This window comes from Aulostomus chinensis, chromosome 21, assembly GCF_037954235.1.
Source record: "Aulostomus chinensis isolate RoL2024-O1b breed Wild chromosome 21, RoL_Achi_v1.0, whole genome shotgun sequence".
Taxonomy (NCBI): domain Eukaryota; kingdom Metazoa; phylum Chordata; class Actinopteri; order Syngnathiformes; family Aulostomidae; genus Aulostomus; species Aulostomus chinensis.
In genome coordinates, this window is record NC_141340.1 from 5,166,271 (window position 1) to 5,191,802 (window position 25,532).

The following is a 25,532-nucleotide window of genomic DNA, read 5'->3' on the forward strand; positions in this document are numbered from 1 at the left end:
GTATTTTTTTTCATGCATGATTCACAGGTTAATGTTTTCACCTACATTTGCTTTTTGCAGGATTATGCTAAAACTACCAGGGGGATTTTCATGGGCTGAAGTATGTGTTCTATTGTGTGCCCATATTTTTGTTTTATTAAAGAAGAAAGTTGCAACTTTCACATTTGTTCAAGGGACATTGCCAGTTAATGATAAAAACAGGGAGACATATCTCAGCTTATCCTTCTGCAGCTCTCATTAAATCCCATTTGACGTGCACTGAATATAAAACTACTGTATGGATTATTTCACTTAAAGATGGTTTGGAGTCCAAGATTCAATCGGAATAATTTATGCCAAACTGTTGCCAAGTAAAGTACATAAAGATAATGATTATTTTGTATTTCTGCTTTCCTCTGCATGTGATGAAGTTCTGCTGGAGATCAATTTCTATAGATGGAAGGAAGCCATTGAGATGTTGATGATAAAAGCACGAAAGGCCAGTATGCTCCCACAGGGCTCCTTCATCTTAATTTCTTCAAATGTTCTCAGGCGAAATAGAACCTAAAAGATGAAGAGGATCTAAGGGAGCTGAGCTCAGATTTTAGGAACAACAGCAACAAAAAAATCCTCTTTTTGTCCATATTTCCATTAGGCTCTATCCTCCATGAGCACACTGTCTCCTTTCACTCTTAAATAACACAAATATACTGTACACAAAAAACTAAAGACTCCGACTTCACCATGTCCTTCCTGTAAGGCCCCCAGGATGTGAATGTCAACAAATATGAAGTAGTTGGTTAGGCACTGCGTTGAACCAATATGCTCTAGGAATCATGGGGTTATTTTCAACCGGAATAATAATTCCCAATCAGATGCGCTCTGTGGTGTGTGTCAGGCACAGGAAGCTGTGTAAATATTTGTGTTCCTTGTTGTACAGTGGTGCTGGGACCATTAAACTAAGTTTACCGTTATGTTACTATAGTGAGCAAGTCACAAGCATGAGATCTCTATCTCATCACCTGGTATCTCTTTTTTTGTTTATGTTTTTCATTATGTAACAATAATGAGCAAATCACAAGTATTTGATGTCTATCTTTTTTTTTCTTTTCCTATCAGTTCAATCACATTAAGGGAAGAATGTGTGAATTGTGGCCCACAAATGGCTCTTAGAAATATTTGTTTGACACAATTCACTGAAATGCAGGGGAAAAAAAACTGTTTCTCCGAGTTCAGTTGTGTATCTGGAAAATATCTTGTAACGTCTGTGACTGAAGTGACGAAAAATTCCCTGAAAAGAGCCGAAACGTCATTAGACGATGGTACACGAGTAAAGGAGTTCATTTCCAAAGTGTTCATTTCCGTTGTGATACACACAACTTCCGGTAGTCGGCGGTAATTCCCCAAAAAGCTTATTTCCAACCGCCGAGAATAGAATGACAAGAACGAAGAAGACGACGACGACGACGAAGAAGAAGAGTCGATTCGCCTGGAGGCGGGGTGAGTTAGCCTTAGCTCATTGGTGTGGTCCTTGCGGCTCTTCCTGTATCAGTTATGGATTATTCTAAAGTTTATTGGCTGGATAAATAATGTCACGACTGTTGCTGTCGTGGACAGTAAACTCTGCGCTCGTGTTTCCTCTCAAAAGCGGAACCGCGCGCCGTTTGTCGCGGGAACAGCTAGCACTAAAAATACAGTGCGGCAAAAAACGACTTTTTCTTTTTTACACGTTCTGCCCGTTTTTTCCTCATACTTTTAATTAAAGATTAAGCTGTAAACTTAGTGGAGGCGCATCTGCTCTTAACTGTTTCCCCGACTTTATTTCGTAACTGAACAAAAGTCACCTAGAATTCAAATTTGACTTGACGGAGTGAATTAGACCTCTTGACGTCAGTTTCCTCATCCGGAACCGGTTTAAAGACACATTTTCGTATATATAACCTGAAATGTTCCAAAATATAAACACAAACCTTCAGAAACCCTGAAACGTTTAATAAGTAAGCAATTTCGCGGTTATGCAAGTTCTCAGGAATCAGCGTTGGGTTAATAAACTGAATGGAATAGTTAAACCATAGTTTTGCTCTTCTGATTAGCTTTAAGCTGTGCGCGTTCTCGCGACGGGTGCGCAGATTTTCTCGGGCGTGCTGAACTCTGTGTAACACCTGGACCTTCCTCGCTGTTATCACACCTGTTTCACGTCGTGTTTGGGATACTGCCTTTTAGAACAGTGTGTACGCGAACTATACCTTCGTCCCCGCTGTCAGCTTTTATGCTCTGTAAACACCACCTCTTCCCTCCAGGTCATCTAGAAGCTGCGTTAGTGGATAAAACTCCTCCTTATCAACATGAGCGATCCTTGGCAGGAGTGCATGGACCACTGTGTGCTGGTGGCTAAACAGGCTGGAAAGGTAATTAATTACTGCCAGAAAAGAGCCTGACTGCTAATCTTGTTCCAGAAATGTTGCACAGTCTTGATTAGAATTTAAGTTTTGCCTTCTGTTTAACAGCGGTGGTACTAGATGCCAGTGAATTAGACACTTGATTGATCAGGCAGGATACTCCACCTGTGACCCTTCATCTCTTACAGAATGTCTTCATCGTAGGTTTTAAGCTGATTAAAGTAACAGATTGAGTCTGTGTGTGTGTGCGTGTGTGTGCACGCTCCCGCCAGATGATCCGCGAAGCTCTCCAGAAGGATATCGCCGTCATGCAGAAGAGCTCGCCGGTTGACCTGGTGACGGAGACCGACCAGAGAGTGGAGCAGCTGATTATATCCTCCATCAAGGAGAGGTACCCCACACACAGGTAATAGAGACCTCCTTTCTCGTCTCCCGGCCTTCAAAGGGCGGCGATTCATCTTTAAGAGTGCGAGCATGAAGTTGTTTCTACGTTGTGAAAACTTCCATGTGTTGGAGGTTAAATGAGTTTGAGGTGAACCTTCAAGCTGTGAAGTAAACAACGCAGTAGCAGCTGGTATCAGTTGGGATTCCCAACTTTATTAAAAGTTTTTGGAATACATTTCTCCTGTTTAAAGCAGCAGGAAACCTGATCAACTCAATCAGAGACAACAACTACGTCCTTTTTTTTGTGTGTGTGTGTGTGATTTTAAAGCTTCATCGGTGAAGAGTCGGTAGCAGCCGGCGCCCCCAGCCTTCTGACAGATGATCCCACCTGGATCATCGACCCGATTGACGGAACCACCAACTTTGTCCACAGGTACGACCCGCGCTTTGTTAATCTAAGAACGACTGAGAAACCAGATTCATCACCAGATTTGTTTTATCTTTGTCGCTCCTTCACTATTTTTATCTTTTTAATTAGGTTCTCTTGTGAGGCGTCAGGGATAATTAGACGATCTCGATGAAACTGAACCGATAATAGAAATGGATTCCTCTGAGCTTAAACCTGAAGGGAGTTCATTAAATAGATGCTTTATATTGTAATCTTTTTTTGTTTTTTTTGGTGCAGGTTCCCGTTTGTGTCTGTATCCATCGGCTTCACTGTGAAGAAAGAGGTAGGGTTCATATAATTAAAGCCGTTTCACTTTGGAATGACACTTTCTTGTCTTAATTATTGTGATAATTGCTCCAATCTTTTTGTTTTAGAAGTCCTAGTTTTCCCTATTTATGCAGCTGCTCTTCTATTCTCAGCCTTCCTCCCACGCCGCATTAATCACCCCGTTTCCTGCGTTTCGCCTCGGTCTCAGATAGAGTTTGGGATCGTCTACAGCTGCATCGAGGACAAAATGTACACAGCACGAAGAGGGAAAGGTGCCTTCTGCAACGGAGTTCCCATTCAGGTGTCAGGACAGGAAGGTAAGCATTATTTCAGGTGTTGCAGTTCTTAGTAAATCCACCAGGTGGCGGCAGCGTCACACTGCTCCCTCGTCATAATCTTGAACTTTTTTTTTTTTTCTTTTCTTCCCATTTTGTGTTGTAGACATAAACCAGTCTCTAGTTTTGACAGAAATGGGCTTCAAAAAGGATCCGGAACATTTCAAAACGATGATGGCCAACATCAGGACGATCCTCACCATTCCTGTTCACGGGTAATTCATGTTCCAACACACACTCCTACTTTCTAAATCACAGTGGAAGTCACATGCAGATTGTCTGGTCTCCTTCTTCAGTATCCGCTCCCCGGGCAGTGCAGCTGTCAACATGTGTCTGGTAGCGTGCGGATCGGCCGATGCGTATTACCACATGGGCATCCACTGCTGGGACATGGCTGGGGGGGCGGCGGTGGTGACTGAAGCTGGAGGAGTTGTCATGGACATCTCAGGTGAGTCCTTGAGACGTCAGCGCTTCAAAAGGCCACTTCTGCCAAACTTGTAAAGGCTGCCGAGTCCCTCGCTGTAGCGGAGGGAGGAAACTGATTGATCGGTCCAAAAAACAAACAAAAACCCAGCAGCCAGAACGTCCTGCTGTTCTTCCACTGCAGACACAACAGAAGTTATTATATGAATAATTTATCTGAACTAATTTGTGTTGTCTTTTATGCTTCTTCTGCTCTGCTTGTGGAATAATCAGAGATGGGAAGTTGGTTCACGTGTACTTGGAACAGGAAGCAGCAGGTTTTATGGAACTTGGATCTGAACTGCCAGTGACATCCATCGTAGCCAGACTAAGGAGGCTGTAAATACAGGCCGCACACCTTCCGTTTGTGCCCTCCCTCTCCGTTTATTTACAGAGTGCAATGTAGGTGGCGGGGAAAACGATTATCTTGGCTGATAGTCCCATGAGGAAGTCACCGCGATCTGGCAGCGTCACCCAATCCTTCACCATCAGCACCCGCAGTGAGCGCTTCACAGTAAATGCACTTGTTTCATCAAATGTGTGGAAAAATGAGCCAGATTTATGGGGTGGAAACTCTCCACTCGCGCGCGCGTGCGTGCGTGTATCAAAACATGCCTTTTACTTATGATAAAACTTAGGTTATGTTCAGACCAAATTTGTGTGAAACACGAGCGGTAGACCTGTGAATGTCTTAGTCAGAGCTGTGACTAGGATGGAAGTGGAGCGCACCGCTGCCCTGTGCTGCTGATGGGAAACACTCGGTGTGTTTAGATGGTGTTAAAAAGTGTCAGCCGGTTGACGTGTACGCTGAACCGGAGTCCCAAGAATACACCATGATGATAATAAATTAAACTTATATAATGATTTTCAGGAAAGTAAAAGATGCGTTAAAGAGTATACAAGCATGCAAGGCGTTTCAACCACGATTCTCAGTGGTTGAAAGCGAATCTTGAGTGGTTGTTGTTTTTGTTTTTTTTAACCTGCTTGGTTTAACAGCAGGTTAGCGACAGTGGAGCGGAGGGTGCAGGCGGGAGTGACACACCCTGACAGTGCGATTTACGACGGCGCGCGTGTGCTTCAGTCAGCTCCAAATGAGCCCCGCGTTCTGAACAGGTTCCGTAGGTTTGGATGAAGTGTCCTTGACTTATTAACATGAAAATCTTAGCAATTCATCCTCAAGTCAAAGTGAACATTTGTACCGCGGTTGAGGAAATGGTGTCATGGTGGACATAAACATATCACAGCTCTCTACCAGCGTAAATGCTGCCCAGGGAAAAAGAACGTAGAAACTGATGACAAAGGTGCGTCCCTGCTAGGTTCCTGGTGAGGTTCCAGGAAGTCTAGGAAGTTCCCAGTTGTGCATCATCAGTTGTCCCTGCTGAGCTGCTCTGCCTTCTCCGTCACATGTGGTGTCCTTGACCACATCTTTTCACTTGCCAGCCAGTAGTTGAGTTGCCGGGGGACGTGGTGCCCTGAATAGGTGCACCAGAACACGCATCGTCCCACCCGCACACACGGCTGGAGGCGAGGGAGCCAGCAAACCCACCGTGTTGGTGCGCAACGCCGTGACGCCGGGATTTAATTGCAGTCACAGATCAAGATTACGCCAACGTTCCTTCATCATCATGGCCATTTGTAGAAAGCGTCCTTCAGCTGAATGGAGTTTGGATCTAATCAAGTCTGACATGGAGCCACTCGGCACGTATCCGTGTCGGTTCCCGTCTCCACGTTGACTCCCTGTGTTCTCGCCTCACATGAAACGTTTCCGTTCGGTCTGATCTCAACGTTAACCACTCAGTCAAGGACTTGTCACCGTGTCGCGGCTGATGTCGTGAATCACATTTGAAGCCGCGCGTCTTTAACTCTGATTCTCCCTCAGCTCAAGAGTTCTACTTTTAGCAGGCGAGTTTTAAAAACAGGCCTCTTGCGTGGCACTCCATCATTCTGTAGGGTGAAGGCCAAACATCCACGTCAAGCGTCATGAAGCAAAAATACATCTTTCAGTGACGGGCGACTTCAAGCTTTCCCAGTTCTTCTTCATAGCAAATGACACCTCTCGAGTCTCTCCGCTACGAGGGCTTATGCAACATGAAAATGTGACGCGTGACTTTTATTTCAGCTCTACTTTATGGCTTCCTCTTTCATCCAGGTGGACCGTTTGATCTGATGTCTCGGAGGCTGATCGCGGCCAGCAGCAGAGCAATAGCTGAACGCATCGCAAAGGAGATAACAGAGTTTCATGTTGGCAGGGATGACACAGATGGCGAGTAAACTTCCCGTCGCCTCTTCTGCCAACTTCAGACATCCACACACATCCAAACGCCGCGCGCGAGTTGAGCGAGCCAGGATTCTGCCTTTGCCTTAACCAGCAAAATGATAAACTTACCTCAGAGGAACAGCTGAGTGTTAAATACCCGCTACTCACGCGTGCTCACACGCCTGCTCTCTTGTGTTTGTGCGCTTCTCCATCCACATTTGATGAGTTGTTTCATCTCGTTTGGACGGTAGCGATGTGATCAAGCTAACGTGTGTAGTTTTGTGATTGCACTTGATCGCTTAGACAGTCGTGGCTTTTAAATTTATATTTATTTATATCTACGAATGACATCGCAGGGCTACAATCAATTTACTGATAAATACCTCAGTGTCTCACTGTTGAAGTAAGTTTAGAGGTAGCCTTTGTCATGTAGTGTTGATGTTTGATTGCTAGTTGATTGTATATATTTACATGTATATATCGTTGCGCTATAGTACAATAATATGTACACCACGCACTCTTAAAAGTACTGTACCTCAGAATCCCCTCCAGAGGTGCGTCACTGACTTAGTTCTGAAATGTTCAGAACTCTTTCCTTGTGTATTTATTTGTTCTTCAGACAGAAAATAAATCACCCTGGAACCATCTCGGCCTCTTTCTGGCACAGCACCAGCGGACAAATTCATATCAATAACGCAGCTCAGATGTGTGTGTGCAAGCAGCCGCGCGTCTGCTGACACAGCAGGTGCCACTGCCAAAATTGGGAGCAGTCACTGAAATAAAAAAGAAAAGGGGAAAGGAAAAAAATCCCAAGATGTTTACTTTCTGGTTATGAAAATCTACTAAAACACCTGTTTAGTTTTACCAAAAGTAGCTGAGCGGTAAATGTTGGTTCTTGAATGAATGTTTTTTGTAGGTGATTTTTTTCTTTTTTCTTTTTGAAGTCACAGCCTGATGTGTCCAAATATGGTGTTTTAAAACAATAATTTATAAATTGAATAATTAAGTGTCCTGGACATTTTTTTGCCAGATGTAGGGAAATATCCTCCAGGCAATGAAGTCACCTGGGGTGACCTTGATCTTTGACCTTTGACTATCTCAGTTGAGCTCAAGTGACAAATTTGAAGAAAATTTCCTGGTACTTAGAAAAACCGTTTGACCGAAGCAACGCTAAGTCTCCCTTTACAACTATAAATGGTATTATTTGTATTATAACTTGCATTGTAAACATTTAATAAACCATTCATTAACAGTTGCTGATGACTTATAACCCAATTTCCCCCTACATCAATGGAGGGTCACTATTTGGCAAGATGCAGGTATTCTTCATTTACCCAGATGGATAAAAATGCAGTAACCTCCATCTTGCCAAATAGTGATCCGGCATGGAGACTTATTGTGAAGTGGTACCTGCATAACGTAACGCCTTTGGCCCTGGGCTCAGCTGTTCAGAGGCATAAAAATAAAATTCAAGGCCCCTCCTGTCTAGTTACCTCTCTAACGTTCCTGTAAAATTCACCGAAACAGTAAACAGTCCATAAGGTTCCAAACATAATATCTATAACCGGTGCTGAGAAAGAGAAGTCTCGCTTGAATCCCTCGCAAGGCTGGGGAGACACTAAAGAGACGTCCTGATGGGCTTCTAAAGGAAAAAACATGCACAAGAAAAGCATCTCATGTGGCAAACGGGAAACCAAATAAACAGAACAGGCCTTTGACTCTAAAAAATACTGGATATTTGCTCCTGTGGAGAGAGATAAAAGCATCACAGCCATTACACCAGTTCTCTGCTGCCCTTTGAGTCGGCTTGTGCCTCGTAGCAGATACTGCACATGCAGAGCGATGGACCGCCCCCTGGGCTCCTGTGCTCTATGAAACAGCCAGACTTCGCCTCTCCGCGGACTGTGTTTTTTTTTTTTTTTTGGAGCTTGTGTGTGTGTAGATGACTAACAAATGCTTTTAAAGCACATTACTTGAACAAACCCAGGTCTTGGAGGTTCCCTGCACACCCCCCCCTGCAAGAATCAATGGTGCATGTCAGTCTGCAGCGGGGGTTTCAGATGTAATCACCGTTGGAGATGGAGCTGCGACGGAGAATCCTGCGATTAATTTCACAATTAAATGATGAATCACTTTGTCTATTTATGGCTATAAGACTGTGAAAATGCCATTATAACGTCCCGCAGCCTAATATTGGGTTTCCATTAGTCCAAAACCAAGAGATATTCAGTTTTAATTCATATGAGACAATGAAAAGCATCTAATGATCACATTTGAGAGGCTGGAACCAGCTAGTAATTGGGACTTCTATCAACAACAACAAAATAATTTATTGAGTTAATTCATTTATTAGCTGGTGTGAATCCTTTGCATCAACATCTGCTCAACAAATCTTGTCCAGTTTTCATCATTTTCTATTTATTTATCTATTTTTTTAACATCTCTCCTGAGTTATTGGCGGCACGGCTACCGCAGTGTTGCAGTTTTCTGCACGGCCTTGTCAGACAGGAAGTTTAAACCATTGTTCTTGACAAACTTGTGTTTCCTGCCGTACTTCAAAGATATGTTCAATACTTGAGAGAAACCAAGTCCGTGGACGCTGACCAAATACTTCCATGTCCTCTTTGGTTTGAGGTTGTCACGCTTGGGCGTGGACGCGCCTCCCTCCCGACCTGCTATGAAGCAATCTTATGTTTGCCAGCAGAAGTTGGCGACACTTCTTGCCTCAGGTGCTGTCAGCAGGTCGTTTCACTGGGATTGACTGGACCCACCTCCAGGTTTCATCACAGCCGGAGTACGTGGTACCATGCCCGGCCTCTCCTTTATACAAATCATTTCAGAATAATTGCCAAAGACCTGATATTGCGAGTTATCTGCCCACTGAAATGTTTCATGGCTGTGGATCTTTAGCCTTTTGGGTCCTTTGAAACAGCTCTCCTCTATGAAAAGTGGCAGCACTTGTAGTTAACAGACACCTTGCAGCCCTCCATCAGAGAGAATTCCCTCTGCAGTAGAAACCACATCACTGCCCTCGAGGTTTACTAGAGAGAGATGAAATTCAAGAGAGCCTCTGGTCAGACGCTGCTCGTCCTCCTCCAGTTTATTAGAACCACTGAACAGAGAGTACAACCCGCAGTTCAAAACCCAAGATACTATTCAAATACTACCGAATGTACCTTCTATCCTGAAGACTTGTTTTTACAGTTTGAGAGAATCTTTATTGAACTTCCTTTTGTACACACTTGTGTAAAAATGACCAGCAGACAGATTGTGATGGTGCCGGCCAGTTTTACAAATACTACCTTAAACACACACTCATGTTGGAGAGTTGGTGCGGCGTTTTGATCGAGAATCAAAGTTTGTGGCTAAATGACGACAAAACTAATAACGTTCCCTTTAGCCATCACGTGGGGTTGTTGTTTAGTGTTAGTTTAGCATGGTAGAATGCTAACATGCTAAACTCATGTGACACTCGACACGCCTGCTAAGCACTGTGTTGTTAGCAGTGTTGTCGTGGACCTGGAAGCGCTGCTGCTAGCTGCTAGCTGCTAGCTGCCAGCTGCCAGCTTAGTCGTTTGTAGCCACCTTTTAAATGAAGAAGCTGGGGGGTGGGGGAGGTGTTGGTGTGGAGAGTGCTTGTCTTTTCCAGCCTTTCACGGGCCGGTCTACGATTAATGACGCTTTTGAAGACATTTCACGTTGTCATGTCTACGCATTTTGGATTTTCTGCGCATCATTTGACCTGCTAACATGCTAAATGAAACATAAAACAAAAAATACATGGTAATAAGACGAAAATGACCTGAGAAACTGGTTTGTCATTCACAGGCAGAGGGCACCACTGAATCTCCCATATTTGCGTATCTTGGTCAAGCTCAGGATTCAGCGGGACTCTTAAGAACTGGACTGCATTATTTGTATGAAGTAGGATGAGCCCGCTGACCTTGACTATCTTCAGCATCATAGTAGGCCTCAGATATATCTGTGAATCCAGGTAAACATCCAAAACATCCGTCATGCCGGATAAATTATTCATACTGGACCTGCCAGGAAGACTGATGCATTTGTTTTGCCTGTCCTCTCCCTTCCCTCAGCCTGTCTCCCGATATTTTACAGAGCGTCTTATTATATTTAGAGCACAACAGGGAGACAACTGCTCCCCTGCAGCTCCGGGTAAAACAAAACTCTCAACAAATCCCTCCATCATCATACCCCATACTGATGTGTTGGACCCACGGTGTGTTTATCTTAGCTGCTCCTCTTGTTGGTCAGATTTCCTGCAAATTCAGAAGCTGATGTGGTGGAATTGAATGCTTTCTGCCTGGAGTTCTCCAGTCCTGGAAATATTGACGAGGCGGCTCATGAGAGGATCGGTTGTTGGCTTCATCCTGTTATTTCTTGTTCAGTGGTTAAAAAGCAGAAATGGGTCTTTCGACACGCATAAAAGGGGAGTTGTGCAAGGTGTGGCGGGGACCAGCATCGTGTCTAAACAAGCCCCGGCGGAACGCACCACCCCTTTACCAACGCAGCCAGGGGAGCGGGCCGAGCCCAGAGCTGCTCCTCTGCACATGAGTGGTAAGATCAAGAGCGGAGAATCTCTTTAATTCTGACACAAAACACTCAGTCAAGGACACCTGGGGGGGGGGGGGGGCTGCTATCACGTACATTAAGGCTACAACTGAAATTACTTCCCATCACTGATTAATTTGTTTGACTGTTATGATTATTTAATGACCATTTAGTCTTTAACAGTGGTGCCATTTTTTTCTTCCTTTCCAGAGATAAAGCGAAAAATTAATCATAGGCCTCGGGGGGGGGGGGGGGGGGATAAAACCCAAACCAAACACATTTTGTGTTGTTAAAAACTCTGCTGCTTTTATTTTCTTACCTCACTCGCACCAACCTGACCTCCTGCACAAAGTATCACTGCTGCTTTATCAAATTATGAAATAAAAGAAATAATTGGAGATTCTACTTATGGAAAGAATGTTTTTACCTCACAAAAAACAAACAGTAATTTAAAGTCGTTTTTTTTTATACACGTTTTAATATTTAATGGTGATTAAGGCTTTTAATCAGTTTATGAATTTGGCCTCCAGGCATGACTTTTGCCAGGCCTGCATGTTCTTACGTGCACTTGAGACCAGAGTATTCAAATTCTTAACTGTTTATGTTTTTTTCCCCCCATAAATGACGAATAAAGCAGTAAATCCTTTGAATGGGGGTTAATTTTCAATTAACACATCAATTAATTGACCGATTTGCATTCTACGCCGTGCGAATTCATCCCAATTCAATAGCCGACTTGAAGTAAGACGTACAAACCCTGGATGTTTTCGCCGTCAAAACAATAACTGTTGCAGAGAAGAAACAATTCTGACATGTAACGCAGACACGGAGCTCCGTGTGTCTGCGCTCCATACGGTTCGTGAGGATATTGTCAAGACTTAAACTTTCAGCAGGCACAATGAGAAGCAGGCATGCAAGCACACATAATCTACGATGACTCATCGGGGGACCTTTCAAAGTATTTTCCACCGGTGGAATACAATAAAAGGATATAAAGGGAGAGCTGAATAGCTGTGAAACGGCCCGGAAATATAAAACTGACAGGGGGCTTTGTTTTCCATGCAAAACAAAGTCTGGAGTACCCTTTAATTCGCCCAAATATAAGATTAGAGCAAGTTACATAAAGGTCGATCAGGACTGTGTCTGACATTAAAGCTGTAATTATAGAACTCTCCTCAGTGTAACTACTCGTCTGTTGGATAGCCTCACAAATGTGCACAGGCCGCTGTCCTGGGTTGCTTAGTGTGCATTCAAGAGATGTTGAAAAATTTCCACTCAGTAATCCAGCCATTGATGCACCGTTGTAAAACAACGATGGCATCATGCTGTTACATGTCATGAAGAAAGAATTCTGTGTCTCTTCAGTGGCTATGAAGAAATGTAAGAGGGCGGAGCTAGTACTTTTCCCAATCTGTCATACCTCTTTTTTTTTTTTTTACAACTTCCCTAGAATGAGGCAACTTTAACTTTTGCATTTCCTCGGACGGTGCACTCACGTTCAGTTTGACAGCCTCAGCCGACTGGAGAAGGTAAGGTTTCTCCTTTATTTCTGCAGCGAATGAATGATTGATGTGAGAGCATAACAGGTGAGCAGGTGTGCCGCCCGTCATCACGGTGGATATTAACAGATATCATCCCCCCACCTTTTTTCTTCTTTGGATTCTCGTGCAGAAAGTAGTAGCATATTCTGAGACATATTCTGGGACATTTGTAATGGCTGAAATAATGAGGTAGACTACAATAAAGCGATAACAGCGTGCTCTGGAGCAGCGGGGATCACGGAGATGAGGGATGATGGACTAAAGCAGAGGCTCCCTGCCGATCAGCACACACACAAGTCTATAAACAGGCTTCTTTAAGTTTTAAACGCCGTACCGCCTTTGAAGCGATGCAGGGAAATTAACCTGACTGAAGGTGATGTTCGATTCCGAACACCAGCATTAAAATATCACAATTCTTTTTTTGTGGTCACAACAGAAGAAAAGTTTCATGTCTAAATCCTGCGGCATGTTGCAGTTGGTTCGGTGCTCAAAGGCAGTGCAGGTTGGGCAGATTCCGGCTGCAGAGGATGTTACGTAACTCCTGCTGTGACAGAGGTGTGCTAAGCGTGAAGGTAGCAGGGCGCCACACCTTCACATGCCAGCCAGGATGTTCGACACGGTAATGCTGCGTGTTACAGCTCACCTCAGTGACGATCACGTGTGTTTTCAGCTTTTGTTTGCTGCGAAAATCCAGTTGCACACTGACTGGGTTAAAGCTCTCGTGCATCACTTTTGTCTCCATCTTCTGGCAGTGACAGTTATTGCAAGCAGCTTCACCATTCGATTATTTATACAAATTCAAGTTAGCAGCTGACAGGAAGTAGCCAGCTTGGCTCGCGCCAGTCTCAGATGTCAGCGGCCTTTATTTGTCGTAAAAGTACTGCACTATGGCTTCACTTCTTTACACGTCTTTGCTGTTTGGAGGAGTTGCTGCCTATTTACCAACTTTTTTTTTAACAGGCAAGAAGAAAGGAAGATGGACGACCCATGGCAGAAAGCGTACGACTTTGCCGTTGAAGTGGCAAGAAAAGCAGGGGCGGTACGTGTGAAACACTTCTGACAACCTCCAGATGTTTCTCGTTGAGTAGAAAATAAAAAAAGAGGCTAAAATGTTAACTGTGGCGTGTATAATCCTGAGGTATTAAACGTCAAAGCAGAATAAATATGCTAATTATATTTCCTGTGTTTAGGAAATTAGGAAGGCTGGCGAGAGCGAAATAAAGGTCCAGACGAAGAGCTCCACCGTAGACCTGGTCACTAAGACCGACGAGAGGGTGGAGAAAATTATCATCGGAGCTCTGAAAAGTGAATTCGGAGCTCAGGCACACTGGTGAGACACACTCAGGTACACACGGACACGCGTCTTTGGAAAGACGCGGCGCCGCTCATTTATATTCCTTATTTTGTGTTGCAGTTTCATCGGGGAGGAGTCGGTGGCAAAGGGCGAACCGTGCATCCTAACTGATAAACCCACGTGGATCATAGACCCCGTAGACGGAACCACAAACTTTGTGCACGGGTGAGAACCGTCTCATAATTGATGTTTTCTCTGTAACACTTTCTTAAAATCACTCACAGCACTGGAGCGTTGTCATTTCGCCCTTAAAGGACCAAGTAAATGAAGTTTTATTGCAGGCTGAATCAAATATTCAGAGTAGCTCTGCAGGCAATGATAGTATTGATCGTGACTCAGTAATTCATTAGTTCTCAGAAGTTATTTATGGCTTTTAAATGAAACTTTCTGAGCTGTAGTGTTTTAGGGGAACAAAACGCTTCCCCGTCAGTGAGCGTTTGGAGGACAGGTGTTTCCAGGTTAGGGTCCATCTGTACTGCATCATTAATTTTGGTAAATGGACTGCCTTTATTGGGCACTGACCACTTTACAATGGGTTCACCTGAAGCTGGAGGTGCAGGCTGCCCAGCTGCTTCCATATTCATGCAGACATCAGGAGTATGTAGGAGTTCTGCTGATTTGCGGCTACGAACAGCCTCTGGAGGCAAAGGCCAAAATTCCAGTCGGCTGGTGTAGCCAGCAGATATGTGGGCCAAGACTTCCTCCTGCATTGGCCAGTTACAGTCGGATTAGCAACTTGAGATGTGAAACTGGAGCCGAGAGATGGCACCTACAACTGAATTATGTCCGAATCAGCAATGCAGATATGCTAAAAAGCTAAACTGTCACCCAACAGTAGCAGGCAGTGTCCTGAGATTGCATTTCAGCCTCCATTTTGTTGTTGTTGTTTTGTTCTGCATGTGGACAGTTCACTTGCGCTGAACCAGAGCCAGCTGTGCTACTTGGACTACAAGCAGGAATCAGGACACTTCCTGCGCCTTGCCTACAGAACCTGCATTTGTATCTGTTTACAGAGATCAGGGGAACATTAATGACGGATATGAGCCGCTCTTCCTCATCCTCAGCCACAGCTGTCTCACTTTCATCTGGCCACCAACAGAGCCGGATGAAAGCAGCTAATAACTGAATAGTTTTGGATAATTTTACAAAGTTACACCGTTTTTTTTTTTCTTCTTCTTTTTTTAACATCTTTTACTGCTGATTTACTGGCTGGCTGTGGTCCAGGCAGCAGCTTTAGAAAGAGAGACGTGTGCTATGCTAGCACAAGCAATGAACAGGAATTAGTCTGACATTTTGGTGAATGCTTTCATTTGCTCAATTTGATTCAGATCTCATGTTTGACAGAAATAGCTACAGGCTAAGCTAATTGCTTATGGCGTTAGCAGGGTAGCTCTCGTTCACTTATCTTTACCAAACAAACTCCATTAACGGGTTTTACCAGCCTGACATTTATTCAACCCTAGCACAGAGCACGAGCTGCTTGTCCTTCTTGACTCCCTGCCACGTGTATTTTACCCTTCACGTACAGATAAAAAGGTGTCTGCAGAATGTAGGAAGGACCATCCATGTATATTTAGCTTAAAGCTAACGGCAACTGATGACTAACAACAACAAAACTGTCCAAAAACATCATTTTACAAACTCTCAGCAGCACATGCTTGATATTTTGGGGGGGAGTTTTGCTGTTGTTAGCCCTGAAGTAGCCATTAGCTTTAAGCTGAATGTACGTGGCTGGGTCCGTCATGTGCGTTCTGGATTTGTAAAGGAGTAATGCAGGACGGGAAAAAGCATCCTTGTGAGCTCAGCATAATATTTGTGAGGACTTTACAAGAAAAATACACTCGAGGTATCACTTTAAGTCCTTGCGCCGAGCTTCATAACCGTGTTTGATCGTTTTGAAGTACGACAACTGAAACGGCCACACGGTGCTGCTAACTGACCGTACGTGAACAACTATGGCCACTAGAGGTCATCTGTCAGACTTTGGGAATCCTGCACTGACGATGTCCAGTCATTGCTCTTTGAGGACAGTCTCTGACACTTCCTGCATGGATATAAAAGTGATCCAGCAATGGCAAGAAATCATAAATGTATTCCCCAAAATGTCAAACTGTTCCTTCAAAGATTTTATCAGCAGGAGAACCGAGTTAAAAGAAAGATAAAATTCCCCAGTTAACATTTTCTGATGAACTTTCGTATTCACAGATTCCCGTTTGTGGCAGTGTCAATTGCCTTCGCTGTCAAAAAGGAGGTATGTAAAAAAAAAAATCAAACAGTAATTTTGCATAGTTTCGCCACACTTTGTATGTGACAGCTTGAAAAATCGGGTGCTTTCAGTTGGAGTTTGGCGTGGTGTACAGCTGCCTGGAGGACAAAATGTACAAAGCCAGGAGGGGGAAGGGCGCTTTCTGTGACGATGAACAAATCCTGGTGTCTGACGTGAAAGGTAAGGCGGGCGATTGTGTGGTGTTTGTCACGCTTGGAATCATGAGCCGGAGTAACCGAGCGGGAATGCTGTCATCGCAGACATCAACAAGTCCATCATCATCTCTGAGCACGGAACCGACAGGTCCAAAGAAAAAGTGTCCAAGATCTTCTCCACCATGCAGAAGATCCTCTGCATCCCAGTGCACGGGTGAGCGTTGGTGCACGCCGTCGCTAACACGACACAGTTGTTCGGATGAAACTTAGAAGAATCCTTAACAACGTTTTCAAGTGCAAATTCTCCAAAAAAAAAAGGACATCTTCCTCCCCTCCTAAATATTCCAGAATGAAGAATGTGTCTGAGAAAAGACGTGTGTTCTGTCGGCTGACCTTGTGCCTATGGAGGTGACTCGGCTCAAATGAAACCATCGGACTGCTGATCTGCATTCAGTCAGAACTCATAGGCCTCTAACATTTAACTTCTTTTGAACTTTTAGCTGAGACAAGTTAGTGAATAATAATGACTTTCCATCATATCACCTCAAACTCTGATAGAAGACCGGGATTAAAAATAATATCTGCCTTCATATGATGTCGAAGGTGACGGTCCGCCGCTCCTAAAGGAACTCACCTTTTGGGAATATTTGATTTTTATTTATTTATTTTGTAGTAGACTGGTGCATGCTAACACTTCCTATACACTACCATTCATTGTGCTAAGCTAACTAGCATTTAGCTAGTCTCTGAGTCCCCCAGGTCACCAGTGCAGCCCAGAGGAGAGAAGTCTTCTTTCTGGCTCTAAAGAGGTTGACAGATACACACGTTTTTCAACGTTTTGCTTTATTTCAATGCATAAAAATACCAAGTCTTAGAAATACTCAGTGTGTGCTGTCTACCTGGTACACAGCTAACCAGCGAGCCCGTTGACTAGACTGGCTCTGTAGTGTTTGCAGGGCTGTTGATATCAATCCCTCTCCAATCGTTCTGCCGTGACAGGCTTCGCGGGTCCGGGACAGCTGCCACCAACATGTGCCTGGTGGCGTCGGGGGCGGTGGAGGCCTTCTTTGAGATCGGTATCCACTGCTGGGACATTGCTGCTGGAGCAGTTATAGTCAAGGAAGCCGGAGGGATACTGCTGGATGTTGACGGTGCGTATGCTTTCAAATCTGATCAAAGAGACGCGGCTGACAACGCAGCATTAAGCTAAGTCTTACAAAGTGAGAAAAAAAAGGAATGAGAAGGCTCGTGGTGAATAGATAAAAGCAGGATTTGTTCTTTTGAAAACACTGACTGCAGGTGAAACACTCCTAATAAAGGCTTTGTGTGGAAATTTAGGGGGCAAGTTCGATTTGATGTCTCGAAGGATGGTTTCTGCAAACAACGAGGTTATTGCTAATCGGATCATTCAGGAAATCGAAGTATTCCCGGTGGACAGGGACGACGCGCCGCCAAAGAAGCCTTGAGAGGATCCTTGTTTTCAGCGAGCATCCAAACCCACAGCAGTACGAGAGGAAGACAAGAGCAACCGTTTCGGTATTTTATCTGAATAAAATGAATGAGCTTTAATCACTGCTGATTGTCTTGATTTGCACACCGGGTGAGGAAAGACGGGAAAAGACATCAATCCAGTTCATGTTTTTCACTGACCTTCAAGGATAGGCGCCATTTCCCCGTCCCCTCAAACATGTTAAAGTGGGAATTTTGCACGTATTCATTCAAAGCATTTTTGGACAGGCGCCTTATATTCTTTGCACTCACGTCCGTGCACGTATGTATTTTGATCTCCTCGTATAAATGAGCTTTTCTGTACTTTTTTTTTTTTTTCTTGGTCATTTTGACTGTAATTTCTACTCTCCCTCACACGCTGAAAGGTGGCCTTTTCTGAGAGCGATGGTTATTTTGACAGGATTTCCAAACACTGAATGTATTTCTCCTCCCTTCTCATAGGAGCCTAATGTGCAATTATCTGATGGCAATGAAATTCTGCTGGGGTGATTACCCCTCATTAGAGCCTATGCTCGTCACTACTGACTGAGCTGAGTCAATGAAGTCACTCTGCCCTGTCAAATGTCATGTAATTTACCTCCAGTTAACAAGGGTGTCTTTTTTTTGGGGGGGGGGGGGGGGTTGCAAGGTTTGCGGGGGATTGGGGTGGAGGTTATTACTGCTGTTTACACAATTTATCACACTCCCTTTGACCACTAGAGGTCAGTAATACATCAGCAATTATACAAGAAGCTCCTGGTGAACTTGCAGTATTTTTGTGTGTGTCTAATTCTAATTATTATAAATGTGCATTGTTGCGTACTTTAGTGGAGATTGACAGCACGCTCTGAAGTCCCCTTTATGCTCTATCAACACCTCTTCTACTCTCATGATGAGAAACATTACCCCGCCCAAGGAATGAGGTCATTTTTCATTTCTGGGCTCTTATACTTCATGCTGATCTGTAAATTAATTACTTGTCAGGGAAGTATTTGGCAGCGAGGACGGGGGGGGGGTGGGGGGTCTGGAAATCAGTCTCAAGTGACAGAGTGGAGCTGAGGGTGAAAACTAACAGCAGTCGAGGAGCGAACTGCAACAGCAACAAAACCAGCGGGAGCAACAAAGGCAGGTTGCCGGGTGGCGGCGGTGGGTGGGGAGACAGAACTGGTGCTGGTGGTCTTTCAAGCAAAAATAACTGCAGTTTCTTTGTGTAATTATCCGAGTATACATCTACCACCGCTATTGTGTGTGATGGTGATGTGTTATTGTATGTTTTTCTATTGAAATTCTTTGACAATAGTTCAGATCTGCACTCCTGCTATCAAATGAGCAATGGCTCTTTAGTGTGGGAGAAAAGCTGGGAATCGTGTGTTGCAGGAGACCTTGGCGCATAGTAGTTGTAAACACGGCACATTTTAATATTTGCTTGCCTTTGCCTGCAGCAGCACATGTGCTGGAGTTTGCTTTGTAGGGCAAGACAGTAAATGCCAGAGAGGTCAGAGAACCAAGCAGAAGTTCATAAACGTCAACTTAGCATATTTGCTTGAGACTATTAGTATTTCCCTCATGTTCTACATGCTGTCTAGTTAATAAACCAGGGACTGTTACGCTGTTAATATCAACTGTCAGCTTTTAAAATAAAGAAAGAAAGACAGATGAATCTAAAAGATGTTTTCATGATTATTCAAAGGGGCGACTTGAGAGAATTGGCTAAATGTTGCTTTCATTTATCCACCATGCTAGCATAGAGCCTCTTTTTTTTTTTTTTTTTTTTTTAATTAACCATTGTCAGGACAGTTATGGGTCGATCATTGCTTATCCAGAAAAAAAACCAACAACAACTAATCGCTGACTGCAAACGTTTTTAACACAGACGGAGTTCAGACAGCCAGTAAGCTCATTGCTACGCTTAGCTAGCTTTTTAGCAAGACATTGTCTGAAGAAAAGAGCCGCAGCAAAACCGTATACAGTCGCCATTTTCTAATGTTTTTCTAATTTATATCAGCTACACTGGACATCTGTTTCATGCTGTCTGAACAAGGTCAGTGTGCCTGTTCTCTTTGCTAGTTAAATTTACAAATTGGCATTGCAAGAGAGAGAGGGTTAGCTAGTTAGCGTGCTAACTTCGGCAGATAGCCTTGCCGTGTAACGCAAAACACCTACGTTTCTTTGCACTCTGCTTATAATCATGTATATATTTGAAGCTAAAACCCCTAAATGCACCTTTAAATGGGTAGAAAGTTTTCTGCGTTTTTTGCTTGCTGTGGTCATTTCTCCTGCTAATGCTCTCCTCCTAATGAGACTCCTCTTTATGAGGTTGGGACAAAAATTCACAGTCATGATCTCTTTAATGTCTGTGTGTATTCTTGAAACATATAGGAGTTACAGCACATTGAGCATCTTATTAGTTCTCAGTCATGGAATACGCTGTCCCCCCCTGCCTGACTCAAGTCATGGAGAAAGTGGTGCAGTGAGGAAATTACTTGAGACATGTATTTTGATAACTTTAGATAGCCTATTACAATTGATGGTTTTGTATCATATTAAATATATTTTTTGGGAGGGGGAGGATACAGTGAGGGTAGTAGATTGCTTGACCTTATGCCACAATAAGCTTTAACCTCATTAAAAGGCTCAGAATTATGTCAGAAACAGTCTTTAGCAATGTTAAATGCACTGTGGTTGTCATTAAGAGTAAAAAAATAAGTGCAGAAACCTGCTAATCGGCCATCCATGCTCAGAAACCAACATCCAAATGGTCATAAATGTGATCACACCTTGCCCTTGGATCCGTTATTTGTAGCACAATGAGTTTCCAATGTCACACTTAGACTAAAAAAGCAATTAAAGGCTAATGTCAGTCTTCACCTGACCCAAGAGACCCTCCACTCAAAACCAAGCAAAGGACTCAAAAATACATGTAAATTTAAAGAAGAGTGAATAGAAACTAAACCTTGAACCAAAGATACGTTAAAAAAAATGTTTTTTTAAAAAAGGATCAAAAACCTGATGATTTTCAACAAAGATTTAAAGCAGCACTCGTCTACGGCTGGTGTAACACCAGCGCAGGCAGCTTTGTCCGGGCTCTTTTTCCACCGGCTCAGAATCAGTTATGAGAAGCTCCCGTTGCCGACAAATTGCTTCTTAACTGCTACATTCAAAACTCACCATTGACCAGTGCCCTTCTTCATTAACAGATTTTTCTTCAGCGTAGATGTCCTTGGACGGGTCTCCACACAAGAAATATGACCGGCTAACGCAAGCTAGCACATTTTACCCAAAAGCCAAACTAAGTGAGTCATTTTTCAAGGTTTTGATTGCCTGCCTTCCTGAAGATAAAGAATGTGTGGCTTGTTATCTGGTATTTTCTTTAGGTTCTGTGTGATTCAGTCAAATCTTCTATTTACTTGCTGGGACAAATATCAGGTTTTTTTCCTGTCCAGGCAAAGAAAACAGGTGTACAAGATAGTGTGGGCCTTGGGGTTTAGGCGGGGTTGGTTCCTCGAGTGTTGGGGGGGTTGCATCTGTCTGCAAGCCTCTTTGGCAGAGGCACCAGCAGGACATCAGCCTTAAAAAAATGCCCTTATGAAGCTGCGACTACTGTCAGAAAGTAGCATAGCAACATCTGCAACATCTGTATTGCATCAGCCCACCTATTGGCCTCATCTGCTGTTGACGCTAGCAGAGATTTGAGGGGCTACGGTCCTGCAGTACCTTCTAAAATCCCCTTCAAGTGCCACCTAGTGGCCGTTGAGATTACAACTAGAAAAAAGGATCCAATTAATTAACCAGAATGTTTTTTCTTCTTCTAACCTTTTTTTTTTTTAAACATTTTTTTTGTGTGTGAGTGTGAGTATGAAACCGAATCTTAACTCTAAAGCATCATAAAACACTTAAATTTGTTTTTGTGGCGCATGTCCAGTGTTGAAGGTAAATCCAGCAGTCACTGACAACAGTAGAGGGATAGAGATCATGTGACCAGCTGGAACACGAGGCACATAGTTTTGGCCGACGAATTGCACAAAACGCAAATGTCCACTTTATTAAAAGATGAGGAAAATCAGCAAATTCTTGCGCTTTAGACAACAGACAATTTATTCATTAATGAGTAACGACTTTTTGAACCCTGTGTAGTTTTTCATGGTTTCCGGCGCGTTATTGCAAGAATCCGTGTGCAGATCGAGGGGGAAATGAACCCGGAGGAAGCGAGAGTAGAGCGGCTGGAGCACACGGAGGAGTCACTCTTCCCCTGAAATAACAGTGAGCAGGTAAACAGGTGTGGGAGGACAGGAAGGGCTGTTATTCACTCGGCAAGGTTTAACGCAATCAGAGAGGTTGCAAGGATTGTGGGTTCAGGGTAGTTTAGACCTGGAATAAAATGACCTCGGCCAACCATGATAGGCTTTGGCGCAGGTTGTTTGTGAGATATACATTTCTACATTTACACATATAGACATCTATATGTGGAGGAGGGGTGGAACACTGGCCGGAGGAGAACCCATTAATTTTGGGGGCAGTTCCAGACATTTTCATTCATTTCTCAGGAAGTATTCCACAGACCTTGTTGGAGCTCTGCGCTCCCCGAATGCCCTCAGTTCAAATAGTTTTCTTTCTTGTTCAGCAGGAAGCAATCATCCAGTCTGGAGGAATAACACAGGGTGTGACAACTAGATTATCATGTATATATTCAGCAAATGTGCGGAGAATATTCCCTATATTACTCTCTGCAATCGATGGTGCTGGAGTTTAGGAGAGCAAACCAATGCTAGCACTTCATTTCCTAATTTTCTACAGTTAGCACCTAGGAGTGTGTCAGTCAGTGCAATAAAACCAACACACACACACACACACGCAGAAAAAAAAAGACCATCCCAAGAAAAAAAAAAAAGAAGAAGTCCCCAGATATCCACTAAGAGTCCACCTTTTCTGCTTCAGTAGAGCCAGAAACAAAGCGGGTTGCAGAAGATTGAGTCGGCAGATCCTGTGGGTCCAGCACAGAAAACCAGAGTGGACAACAACGGCCATCATCAAATTGGAAGAGGCAGAAAGTCTTTAATGGCTTCTTGTCATCGTGTGGTAACCAGAACTTGTGGTTGCTCTCAAGCACATGATAAAATACTTCAGTTCGAATACTGTACATGCAGAACACGGTACAGTTGAGATGATTTGCATGCAGGGATTATTACACATCATTTCACTGCTTTGCTCTGTGATTATTATTCTTTTTCTTTCTTTCTTTCTTTTTTTTGTCAGTCACTTTAAGTCATGTTATGCAAAACATCTGAAGCAAAGCCAAAGAAATTAGCTCGTCCTGGCTGGTGGCCATATTGACTGGAGGCTCCCAGTCCCAGTTGTTTTTGATGAACTATTATGCTAATAGACAAAACGTTGAGGCGCTTTTCATCCGAGCATGTGCTAAAGTTATGTTTCCAATCTGGAGCCGATCGATGCCCCTCCTCGAGGAAATGAGGAGACGGTCTGGACGTTGTAATAAAATCTGAAATTGAAAGTTTCGTGTGTGAACAGTGTCTATCAAAAGCATTGAAAGCGTTGGATCGATGGGGATATTAACATCATACTCACACACAGATTTAGACTAAATCAATGATCATAATCCTAAGTAATAGCCCTTGAAGCCGTTCTTACATTTATTTTATCTGATTTTTTCCTGTCCCCGCTAGATTTTCCTGACATATTAATTACCTGCCTATAAGCACTTTATTTTCCGGGCACTTGATTAATCTTCTTTGTCTTGTCTGTCCATCATTATTGATCCGTTAAACACACACTTAATCTTTGCTTTATAAAACTCCACATTTAATTACATCTGCTGATTCTGTACTTTTTTTTCTTCTTTTTTTTTTTTTAAATCCCAGCGAGCAAACTCGTAATCTACTTTCTGGCCAACCACTTGTCACTTGTCCTCATGTGTTAAAGTCTAAGTATCTGTACACAGCGAGGCAGTAAATTAACCCCCCAGCAGGAATACGCCAGCCCATCACCAACGGTTTCTCAGTGTCATTCAAGATGTTTGAGATGTGAGGATGTGGAATCAATACCCCTGCCGGGTGCTCATGTAGGCGTTAGCAATTAGCACTTGCAGACTCAGGCTGGTGGCAGATGGATCAAACTCCAGTAGCAGGAAGGTTTTCCTGTTTGCTGCTAATTTGACAAGTAGCTTTGCAAAATGTGACACTGACCTTGCTATTTATCTCTTTTTGAGAATAAGTATGTCATTATGCCATGTACCCATGTGACATCCATCCATTTTCTATACCGCTTATCCATGAAGGGTGGGGGGGGGCTGGAGCCTATTTCAGGTGACGAGAGGCGGGGTTCACCCTGGACGGGTCGCCAGTCTGTTTGCAGGGCCATCAGGAGCAATTAGGGGTTCAGTATCTTGCTCAAGGACACTTGGACACGGTCACCGGGGGAAGTGAGGATCGAACCAGTGACCCTTCGGTTACTAGACGGCCGCTCTACCTCTGAGCCATGCCGCCCCATGACGTAACATAGTCTAAACCAAATAACAAATTATATTTCGACAGCACGCTTGTTAGAAAAATATCCCAAATAAATAATCAATAGATGGATTATGATGAAATTTTGTGGAAATATATATATATATATACACATATATATACACTCTCAACATGTTTAGAATATTTTAGATTCTTCAAAATGGCCGCCCTTTGCTTTGATGACTGCTTTGCTGACTCTTGCCGTTGTCTCAATTGGCTTCATGAGGTCGTCTCCTGAAACGGTTCCCCAACAGTCTTGAAGGAGCTCCCAGAGATGCTGAGCACTTGCTGGCCCTTTGGCCTTCGCTCTGCGGTCCATCTCATCCCAAACCCTCCGGATTGGGTCCAGGTCAGGTGACTGTGGAGGCCAGGTCATCAGGCGCAGCACTCCGTCACTCTCCTTCTTGGTCAAAAAGCCCTCACACAGCCTGGAGGTGTGTTTGGGGTTGAAAAATCAATGATGGTTCAACTCAGCGCCAACAGGATGGGATGGCGTGTCTCTGCAGGGTGCTGTGGCAGCCATGCTGGTTCAGTCGCCTTCAGTTTTGAATAAATCCCCAACAGCATCACCAGCAAAGCACCCCCACACCTCCTCCTCTGTGCTTCACGGCGGGAACCACGCATGTAGACACCGTCCCTTCACCTTTTCTGTGTTGCACAAAGACACGGCAGGCGGAACCAAAGATCTCAAATGTGGACTCATCAGACCAAAGCCCAGATGTCCACTGGTCTGATGTCCATTCCTTGTGTTTCTTGGCCCAAACAAATCTCTTCTGCTCGTTGCTTTGTCTTAGTAGTGGTTTCTTAGCAGCTATTCGACCATAAACGCCTGATTGGCGCCGTCTCCTCTGAACAGTTGATGTAGAGACGTGTCTGCTACTAGAACTCTGGGGCATTTATCTGGGCTGTAATCGGAGGTGCTGTTAACTGGTGACTTCTGAGGCTGGTGACTGGGATGAACTCATCCTCAGCAGCAGAGGAGACACTCGGTCTTCCCCTCCTGGGGCGGCCCTCATGTGAGCCGGCTTCATCGTAGCTTGATGGTTTTTGCACCTGCACTCGGGGACACATTCAAAGTTTTTGCAATTTTGCGGATTTACTGACCTT

The 25,532-nt window shown here is 43.9% G+C and overlaps 2 protein-coding genes across 4 annotated transcripts; both read left to right on the forward strand.

Annotated features, from left to right (window-relative positions):
- The first annotated feature begins 1,370 nt into the window (after positions 1 to 1,370).
- Positions 1,371 to 12,634, forward strand: LOC147241429 (inositol monophosphatase 1-like). Of its 3 annotated transcripts, XR_015110821.1 has the most exons (10): positions 1,371 to 1,479; positions 2,280 to 2,387; positions 2,651 to 2,784; positions 3,091 to 3,195; positions 3,448 to 3,493; positions 3,686 to 3,794; positions 3,919 to 4,027; positions 4,109 to 4,260; positions 10,360 to 11,106; positions 12,551 to 12,634. XR_015110821.1 is itself a non-coding variant. In XM_086190823.1 (9 exons), exons 2-9 carry the CDS (start codon positions 2,325 to 2,327, stop codon positions 6,543 to 6,545), a joined length of 840 nt encoding a protein of 279 aa, XP_086046949.1. In that variant the 5' UTR covers positions 1,371 to 1,479; positions 2,280 to 2,324; the 3' UTR covers positions 6,546 to 10,110. The 3 variants fall into 3 exon arrangements, 2 of the variants coding, with proteins under 2 accessions (XP_086046949.1, XP_086046950.1); XM_086190823.1 differs by lacking the exons at positions 10,360 to 11,106; positions 12,551 to 12,634 and adding an exon at positions 6,424 to 10,110; XM_086190824.1 differs by lacking the exons at positions 1,371 to 1,479; positions 10,360 to 11,106; positions 12,551 to 12,634 and adding exons at positions 1,538 to 2,206; positions 6,424 to 10,110.
- LOC147241430 (inositol monophosphatase 1-like) lies at positions 12,543 to 17,985 on the forward strand. Its single transcript, XM_086190821.1, has 9 exons — positions 12,543 to 12,629; positions 13,602 to 13,680; positions 13,832 to 13,971; positions 14,056 to 14,160; positions 16,201 to 16,246; positions 16,333 to 16,441; positions 16,522 to 16,630; positions 17,416 to 17,567; positions 17,755 to 17,985. Exons 2-9 carry the CDS (start codon positions 13,618 to 13,620, stop codon positions 17,880 to 17,882), a joined length of 852 nt encoding a protein of 283 aa, XP_086046947.1. The 5' UTR covers positions 12,543 to 12,629; positions 13,602 to 13,617; the 3' UTR covers positions 17,883 to 17,985.
- Positions 17,986 to 25,532: the final 7,547 nt, after the last annotated feature.

Coding starts and splice junctions, on each gene's coding strand:
- LOC147241429 (XM_086190823.1), top strand. CDS start 2,325: ATGAGCGATCCTTGGCAGGAGTGCATGGACCACTGTGTGCTGGTGGCT. Junction 3,494..3,685: donor GCTTCACTGTGAAGAAAGAG/GTAGGGTTCATA, acceptor CCTCGGTCTCAG/ATAGAGTTTGGGATCGTCTA. Junction 3,795..3,918: donor TCAGGTGTCAGGACAGGAAG/GTAAGCATTATT, acceptor TTTGTGTTGTAG/ACATAAACCAGTCTCTAGTT.
- LOC147241430 (XM_086190821.1), top strand. CDS start 13,618: ATGGACGACCCATGGCAGAAAGCGTACGACTTTGCCGTTGAAGTGGCA. Junction 13,972..14,055: donor TTCGGAGCTCAGGCACACTG/GTGAGACACACT, acceptor TTTGTGTTGCAG/TTTCATCGGGGAGGAGTCGG. Junction 14,161..16,200: donor ACCACAAACTTTGTGCACGG/GTGAGAACCGTC, acceptor TCGTATTCACAG/ATTCCCGTTTGTGGCAGTGT.